This window comes from Triturus cristatus, chromosome 6 (genome assembly GCF_964204655.1).
Source record: "Triturus cristatus chromosome 6, aTriCri1.1, whole genome shotgun sequence".
Taxonomy (NCBI): Eukaryota; Metazoa; Chordata; class Amphibia; order Caudata; family Salamandridae; genus Triturus; species Triturus cristatus.
The window spans coordinates 1,886,743,167-1,886,752,442 of record NC_140589.1 but is presented as its reverse complement, the minus strand read 5'-3'; the positions used below and the strand labels follow the sequence as shown (position 1 = coordinate 1,886,752,442).

General features: G+C 50.4%; 1 protein-coding gene across 1 annotated transcript; it reads left to right on the top strand.

Moving 5' to 3' along the window:
- The first annotated feature begins 1,108 nt into the window (after positions 1-1,108).
- On the top strand, positions 1,109-2,041 carry LOC146822303 (olfactory receptor 2D3-like). The gene has a single exon (XM_085610029.1). The coding sequence runs from the start codon at positions 1,109-1,111 to the stop codon at positions 2,039-2,041; it is 933 nt and encodes a 310-aa protein (XP_085466155.1).
- The last annotated feature ends 7,235 nt before the right edge of the window (positions 2,042-9,276 follow it).

Below are 9,276 nucleotides of genomic sequence, written 5' to 3'. Positions count from 1 at the left end.
TTCATCAGTCTTCACATATTTCCATTGTATCATTATCATGTCTTCAGAAAATCCCTCAATTTTTCTATTTGTACATCCTTTATTCTTTATTTCCTGACATCTTTCCTTCTTTCTTTCCATCTTAACTTTTATTTGCTCTCTATCCATCTACCCATCTTTACTTTCATTCTCTTCATTCCATCTTTACTTTTATTGTATTCTTTACTTTCATATCCTTTATCTTTCCATTCCATATTCCTTCCATCTTTCCTTTCATTTGCTTTATTTTGTCCTTTTTTGTGCATGCTCCATTTCCAGTTGCCTTTCTTTTCATAATTACTCTTTCTCTTTTCAGCTGGACCTAGACTCTGTTGGCTAGTAAAATACAATGGATATTTTGGACCTACAATTAGTGATTCCACATGGTACTGCCATTCCAGTCGCCAATCATGGCGAATTTAACGCCCAGGATGGGGAATAACATGTGGGCCCCACAATTACAAGGCCCTTAATTGAATTTGTTGCCCAAATGATGGTCCTTTTTGTTCCCATTTTCCACTTGCTTTAGCCACATGAAAAATCTGAATGGTAAACAGGTGGTTTCCATGATGCAGTCCATTGCCCATGAAAAATTGTAATTGTGACAGGTGTTTTTATGACAGCAAACTTTCAGGATTATCACTCAGCACAACTCAGAATGCAGCACCAGGAGTTTGCTTCTTTGGCGCTCCTCAAGCCATACCACACAGCACATTGTACCCTCCTCCAATCGGATTTGTTAGCTGCTTTCAGATGAACAAGAGGGTCAAAGTTGAGAGAACAGTAAACAATATTTCAATGGCTGAGTGTCAGCCCCCCACTACCACTGCTGGCTATTAGCTTGCTTCAGGGTACTCTGATGGGATCATCAAACCTCTTTTATCTGCATGTAGCACTATCATCCAATTAGATTGCTAATGAAGGGAAGGGGTGATGAAATTATCTTTAGGATTACAAAATGGAAGCACATTTCCATGTGTTTGCAGCAGAGCCGTGCATTTTTTGCAACAATTGATCTGTGGTCTTCATTCTTCATCAATTTGTTCACTGTTTCTTTTCTTTATTACTATAGACAAGGCGTGGTGGCTTCATGGAGAAATGGAACGGGAGTTCGGTAACTGAGTTCTTTCTACTGGGACTATCTGAGGACCACACCACCCAAATTATTCTCTTTGTGTTATTCTTACATATGTACATGGCCACTGTCTTAGGGAATGCATTTTTGATCACAGTCTGTGTCCGTGAGCCTCGCCTTCACACTCCTATGTACTTCTTCCTGGCTAATCTCTCCTTTATTGATATCAGCTACTCAATGGCAGTTGTCCCTAACTTGTTGATCCAACTAATTATTTCAAGAAGAATGAGCTTCTCTGGATGTGCAGCTCAAATGTACACTTGCCTTTTCTTGGGCGGTACAGAATGTGTGCTTCTAGCGGTTATGGCCTATGATAGATATGTAGCCATCGTATTTCCCTTGCGTTACACAACTATTATTAACAAATCAGCATGTAATATATTAGCAGGTTCCTGCTGGGCAGGTGGATGCCTAGTGGCACTCCTAGACACTGTTTTCACACTACAGTTGCCTCTGTGTGGTAACAATGTTATTGACCATTTCTTTTGTGAAGCTACAACCCTCATAAAGATGGCATGTGCTGACACTTTTATTGCTGAGATGGTGATCTTCTCTGTTGGGGTCTTTGTGTTGCTGATGCCATGCATTCTCACCTTGATGTCTTACATCCACATCATTTTTACCATTGCGGGAATACACTCCTCTGAGGGCAGATATAAAGCCTTCTCCACATGTGCCTCTCATCTCATTGTTGTCACCATCTTCTATGGCACTGCCATCTTCATGTACTTGAAACCGGTGTCTAAAGACTCTGCTAGTCTGGAAAAAATGGTGTCCGTCTTTTACACCGTGACCCCCCCAATGATGAACCCCATAATCTACAGCATGAGAAACAAGGACGTGAAGATGGCTCTGAAGAAAGTTTTATGGAGAACCATTCAGCCATAAATAATTCAAATGTGGGTCATTCTTGCTGTAAAGATGACTTTTAAATTAATAGGTTTCTCCAGCATCCCAAGGAGAATCTGGGAACAAACACAACAGTAAAAAACATTTTCTTTTCGCAGTCACTATCACTTTTAGGCAAATGATATTAGAGAAAGGGGTGTGGAATCATTCTCATTCAATGGTTCCACACACAAGGATTAAGACACATAATTGAAAGAATAGTGACATAAATGAATTGGCCATAAAAAGCATAGTATGATCAGTACTTATTAGTTTGAGAAAATCCGTTATGGCCAAAACATAACCTTCATATAAGCTGGTATTGGAACTAGTGAAAGACCTCAAGAGCTCCTCCAAATACAATAATTTAGTATTTTATTGAAGAGAGATTGACTAGGATTTGGAGATCACTGCCATAGACAATAATTGTTAGTGAGTATGAGGTTAGGAGTATGGCTCTCCGAACCTGCAGGAATGTAGTCAAGACTATAAATGCTCACTTGGCTTCAGGGGGGAAAAGATTTATGCTATATGACATCTCTACAGACTTTATAATACTTAAAGGCAACACTTCCTTCTAATAAGTCTGTTACAAAACATCTGTTTCTACAGGTTGTGAATCTTTAGCACGTGTATAATTTATTTCAATTTGTGAACAATATATTCATATTTGCTATGCTATTTTTGATTTGGGGTTTATACATGTTTTGTGTGGCTAGTGCCACTATATATAACTATTTTAGTTGCAATGTTTATATTTTGTTTATTTATTGTATTTTTCACAGTTTTTCTTATGTTGTTAAAAACACACCTAAGATAGATGAACGAAAAATCTTTAACTCCGATATGTGTTTCTATGTAGATAATGACCTTTGGTGACTTCTAAATCAAGCCTGCGATCTGGATAATTTTCAGTGTAACAAGTTCAGCATCTGTCTGGTATATCACGAATACATACTAGACTTGTGCTTCTCCTTCTGAGAATGTACATTCACTTCTCCACTATTGGCACCCCAACAATGGTGGTACGGCCCGTACCCAGGCCTGAAGAGCGTGGGTACGGGTCGCACCACACGTACCCCTACATCACCCCAACAATGGTGGTACGACCCGTACCCAGGCCTGAAGAGCGTGGGTACAGGCCATACCACCATTGTTGGGGTGCCGTAGGGGTACGGCCCGTACCCAGGCCTGAGGAGCGTGCGTACGGGTCGCACCACGCGTACCCCTAATTCACCCCAACAATGGTGGTACGGCCCGTACCCACGTTCTGTAGACCTGGGTACGGGCCGTACCCCTACGGCACCCCAACAATGGTGGTACGGCCCGTACCCAGGCCTGAAGAGCGTCAGTGGACAGAGACATAGGGGTGTGTGCCCTTCACTCCCAGCAGTGCCCAGACATATGAGGGGTGGGTGCCTATCACTCCCAGCACTGCCCAGACATATGAGGGGTGGGTGCAGAGGACCCCCCACAGTGCCCAGACATATGAGGGGTGGGTGCCTATCACTCCCAGCAGTGCCCAGACATATGAGGGGTGGGTGCCTATCACTCCCAGCAGTGCCCAGACATATGAGGGGTGGGTGCCTATCACTCCCAGCACTGCCCAGACATATGAGAGGTGGGTGCAGAGGACCCCCAGCAGTGCCCAGACATATGAGGGTGGGTGCCTATCACTCCCAGCAGTGCTCAGACATATGAGGGGTGGGTGCAGAGGACCCCCAGCAGTGCCCAGACTTGTGAGGGGTGAGTGCCTATCACTCCTAGAAGTGCCCAGACATATGAGGGGTGTGTGCCCATCACTCCCAGCAATGCCCAGACATATGAGGGGTGGGTGCAGAGGATCCCCAGCAGTGCCCAGACATAAGAGGGGTGGGTGCCTATCACTCCCAGCAGTGCCCAGACATATGAGGGGTGGGTGCAGAGGACCCCCAGCAGTGCCCAGACATATGAGGGGTGGGTGCTTATCACTCCCAGCAGTGCCCAGACATATGAGGGGTGTGTGCCTATCACTCCCAGCAGTGCCCAGACATATGAGGGGTGGGTGCAGAGGACCCCCAGCAGTGCCCAGACATATGAGGGGTGGGTGCCTATCACTCCCAGCAGTGCCCAGACATATGAGGGGTGGGTGCAGAGGACCCCCAGCAGTGCCCAGACATATGAGGGGTGGGTGCCTATCACTCCCAGCAGTGCCCATACATATGAGGGGTGTGTGCCTATCACTCCCAGCAGTGCCCAGACATATGAGGGGTGGGTGCAGAGGACCCCCAGCAGTGCCCAGACATATGAGGGGTGGGTGCCTATCACTCCCAGCAGTGCCCAGACATATGAGGGGTGGGTGCCTATCACTCCCAGCAGTGCCCAGACATATGAGGGGTGGGTGCAGAGGACCCCCAGCAGTGCCCAGACATATGAGGGGTGTGTGCCTATCACTCCCAGCAGTGCCCAGACATATGAGGGGTGGGTGCAGAGGACCCCCAGCAGTGCCCAGACATATGAGGGGTGGGTGCCTATCACTCCCAGCAGTGCCCAGACATATGAGGGGTGGGTGCCTATCACTCCCAGCAGTGCCCAGACATATGAAGGGTGTGTGCCTATCACTCCCAGCAGTGCTCAGACATATGAGGGGTGTGTGCCCATCACTCCCAGCAGTGCCCAGACATATGAGGGGTGGGTGCAGAGGACCCCAGCAGTGCCCAGACATATGAGGGGTGGGTGCCTATCACTCCCAGCAGTGCCCAGACATATGCGGGGTGGGTGCAGAGGACCCCCAGCAGTGCCCAGACATATGAGGGGTGGGTGCCTATCACTCCCAGCAGTGCCCAGACATATGAGGGGCGGGTGCCTATCACTCCCAGCAGTGCCCAGACATATGAGGGGTGGGTGCAGAGGACCCCCAGCAGTGCCCAGACATATGAGGGGTGGGTGCCTATCACTCCCAGCACTGCTCAGACATATTAGGGGTGGGTGCCTATCACTCCCAGCAGTGCCCAGACATATGAGGGGTGTTTGCCCATCACTCCCAGCAGTGCCCAGACATATGAGGGTGGGTGCAGAGGACCCCCAGCAGTGCCCAGACATATGAGGGGTGGGTGCCTATCACTCGCAGCAGTGCCCAGACATATGAGGGGTGGGTGCCTATCACTCCCAGCAGTGCCCAGACATATGAGGGGTGGGTGCCTATCACTCTCAGCACTGCCCAGACATATGAGGGGTGGGTGCCTATAACTCCCAGCAGTGCCCAGACATATGAGGGGTGGGTGCCTATCACTCCCAGCAGTGCCCAGACATATGAGGGGTGTGTGCCCATCACTCCCAGCAGTGCCCAGACATATGAGGGGTGGGTGCAGAGGACCCCCAGCAGTGCCCAGACATATGAGGCATGGGTGCCTATCACTCCCAGCAGTGCCCAGACATATGAGGGGTGGGTGCCTATCACTCCCAGCACTGCCCAGACATAGGAGGGGTGGGTGCCTGTCACTCCCAGCACTGCCCAGACATATGAGGGGTGGATGCCTATCAATCCCAGCAGTGCCCAGACAAATGAGCGGTGGGTGCAGAGGCCTCCCAGCAGTGGACAGAGACATGGGGGTGTGTACATCATACTCCCATTAGCAAAACTCCATGGGTGCATGAAGGCATCCACAATGTGCGACTATGTTGATAGTGCCATGACAACACATCACTGACAGCAGTGTCCCACTCCCATGAGGATGGATGTCCTTCCCCCACTGCATGACACACCACATGTGGGTGTGATGACAAATTACACATGCATACCCACCCCTGGCAGTGGCAGCACAATACACACACTGAGATCATGCAACAAGACTGTATCCTCATGTGAAACCCCACTAAACTAAGAGAGCCTAAGGGAACACACACTGTCACCCACATTCCAGGACTGATAGGAATGTACAGGTGCTGGGGCAGCCAACAAGTTGTTGCCTCCCATGGAAGGAAAAGGGTGGAGTACCCACAGATACAATGCCCACAATTGTCAGTCAGGTGCCCAAATACCCTGCAGAACAAGTAACACATGTGTGCTAGGCTGGGAGTACACACATGCATAGTGCAGAAAAGGGACCATGTCCACATTAAGCCATGGCAACATACTCCATACACAAGTACAGTGACTACCAAGGATGGCACAGACGATGCAGGCAGAGACATTGCTGAGCAGGCATGGGCAAAGTTGAAGGGATCCCTCACACAGCAAGGAACTGTAGACAGAGGTCAGCACAACAATTGGGAAACACCCTGCAGAGAAGAAGTCAGGTGCCACAGAGGAAAGAACACTCCTTGGGACAATGTCCCCATACAGTAAGAGCTTACATGACCAAAGATTATTTGCAGAGACGTTGTGATGGCACGCAGATACCAGGGTCCTCCCCATGAGCAGCACACTACAACATTTCCCAGACACCTAACACATTATCACCACCCCAAATCAGGGAGCAGCAGCACCAACAGCAATACCAGAAAAGCATTCATGTGCAAATGAAAATCAAAATGCTTTATTCAGCATAAAAAAAAATTGGATTTGAAATGAACACTATATACAAGGCCCATAGGCCAGTCCACATGCGAATTCCGGGCGGGGGGGGACACTTTGGGACGCGTCTCCCCTAGCTTGCCTGCACAGTTCACTGTTCCTTTCCATCCACAGTGGGGGCATCATGTGGGGGGGAAGGACCAGGCACCGCAGGGACAGGAGGGGCAAGGGTAGGTGTTGTGGGTGCAGGGACGGATGACTCCACCACAGGGGGTGGGGCAGCACCAAAGGTGGTGGTTAGGATGGCGCTGCACACGGTTGCAAGGTCTGCCAACGTCTCTCCTGCACCCGAAGGAACCACAGGCCCCAAGGAGGGGGGGGTCATAGGGATGGGTTGCAGCGCTAGTGGGGGAGGGTGTGGACAGGGGGGGACTCAACTCCCCTGCCTGGGGACTTCCTCGACCGCTTGCGGGGTAGTGTCACACTGGGGCTGAGGGACAGACTGGCCATGAAGGACTCTTTGTCCGACTGTTGGGCAGGGTAGCTAAGGGGAGTGGTTTTGGAGGAAGTGGGTTGTGAGGACTGCGGACTCCCACTGTGGCTGCGTGGCTGCCGTTTACCCCCCGACCCAGTGGGTGTGCCTACTTCCCCCTGTGTGTGCGTGACTGGAGGAGTGCGCTTGGCCTTCCCTGTTGGTGTGCTGCCTGTGTCTGGTGGGGTGCGTGCATGGGGATGTCTGGGTGTGCTTGGGACAGGCATGGGAGTGGGAAGTGTGGATGGGGCAGGGGTAGGGGGGGGTTGGAGCACTGCAGGAGACCCACTGCTGCCGTCAGTGATGAGTCCATGGACCTCAGCAACATCTGTTGGTCAGACATCGCAGATGACATGCCCTCCATGTACGACACCATCTGTGTCAGCAGTCTGGTGTGGCCATGGAGGACATTAAGCAGCGATGTCTGACCAACCTGCAACTGCCGCAGGATGTCCACAGACTCGGCATTGACGGCAGCAGGGGAGACAGGGGCAGGGGGTGCGGTGCCTGGCACGAAGGTGACATGTGGTCGCCTAGCACGGACAGAAGGGACCCGAGCAAGTGGGAGGGCGGTGATGGGAATGGAGGGGGCGGCGAGAGATGTACTGCTGCTTTCAGCTGTGGGAGCAGCCTCTGCCCCCTCTGGGAGCTCAGCCTCGGACCCGTCAGCGTCATAGTCAGTGTTGGGACTGGACAGGTCCTCCGCCTGACTCCCCTCGCCCTCCGTGCCACTTGCTGCGCCAGACTCCCCAGCACTGGTGGCACCGGTGCTGGATCCCTCCTCCACGTCCGTGCCGGTGTCTCCCTCGGTGTCCCCCAACGATGCTGTGCGTAAGGTGAAGAGACAGGAAATAATCAGACACCTGTATACATATGACACATGAGTCCAAACTACATAGGTCACAGTGCATAGCATGAAAAGCATCATGAGTAACATCTACAATACTACGCACATATGTAGGCCATGCACTACACAGTTGGTTGAGCCACCATGCCACTTTGAAACAATGGAGAGCATGACACAACAGCAAATAACTTGATATCGAATTATACAGAGAAGCTAGTGTCTGGGGACAGTTGAGCACAGCATCTGGACCACACACCGTTGGCAAAAATGGATGAGCAGGAACCATGTCTTTTAACTTTTGACACATGCTGCAAAGCACAAACATTAAACCCTGCACAACATGACTGGGTCAATACTTGTTGAGTGTCTGTTCCGACTATCATCACACACAGGCCAGACCTGGCAAGGAGACTTATGCTTTGGACATGTAGGCCTTGCCCGCACAAACCCCCCCCCCCCTACCTGAGACAATGTGATTGAGACAGAGGAAGGACTTACACCTCTTAATCAGGGATCACATTAATGGGCTCCATTAAAGCCTAATTGCACTCTATCTACCCCTCGTGGGGCTGACCACACATTTTATTGACAAACAACCATCATCAGATAGTTGTACACAGACACACAGGCACTGGCCAGTGTGAGGATGCACAAGCCACATTGGGTCACCCTGTACAGTGTACACATGTAGCACACTTTACGTAAATACAAATGAGGCCAGGGTACAATGCCACAGAAGCCAACCTATGCTGAAGACACTGAGAATGTCCACAGTGTTGGATGACACACATGATTCCTAGGAAAAGGTGTCTCAGGGGACTGTAGTGGCCACACTGCTCCATGGTCCTGGATAGATCTGACTGCAACAGGAGCAACCGTCCCCGCACTATGCATATCTCCCCCTCATGCACATCATGTCTGAGGCCACAACATCGGTCATGCATGCTGCAAGGCAGTTCATTTTAACCCTCACACTCCTATGTTGAGACTCTGCATCAGTGCCAACAATCATGGACCCCCAAATGACTGAACTGGACAGGGCACAGACAAGGTCCCAACACATGTCACAGACCACCCCCACACATGATGCTGCAAGCATTGGGCACTTGGATTAACTGCAAGCCTAGATTACTTTGTGCAAGTGTGACTACACACAGACCAGGGAACACATGTCAAGGAGGGGAAGGGAGGAAGAACAGGACCGGTTGACTTTGGGGAACAGGATATGCACTGCACATATAAAGCCTGGCAGTGTATCCAGGCGACTGAGCACTTCCAAAAGTTGGTGACACACAACAAACACACATGTACCTACCCCCTTCCTGCTGCTGCTTCTCCTGTAGCCGCCTATCCATGCCAGG

Coding starts and splice junctions, on each gene's coding strand:
- LOC146822303 (XM_085610029.1), top strand. CDS start 1,109: ATGGAGAAATGGAACGGGAGTTCGGTAACTGAGTTCTTTCTACTGGGA.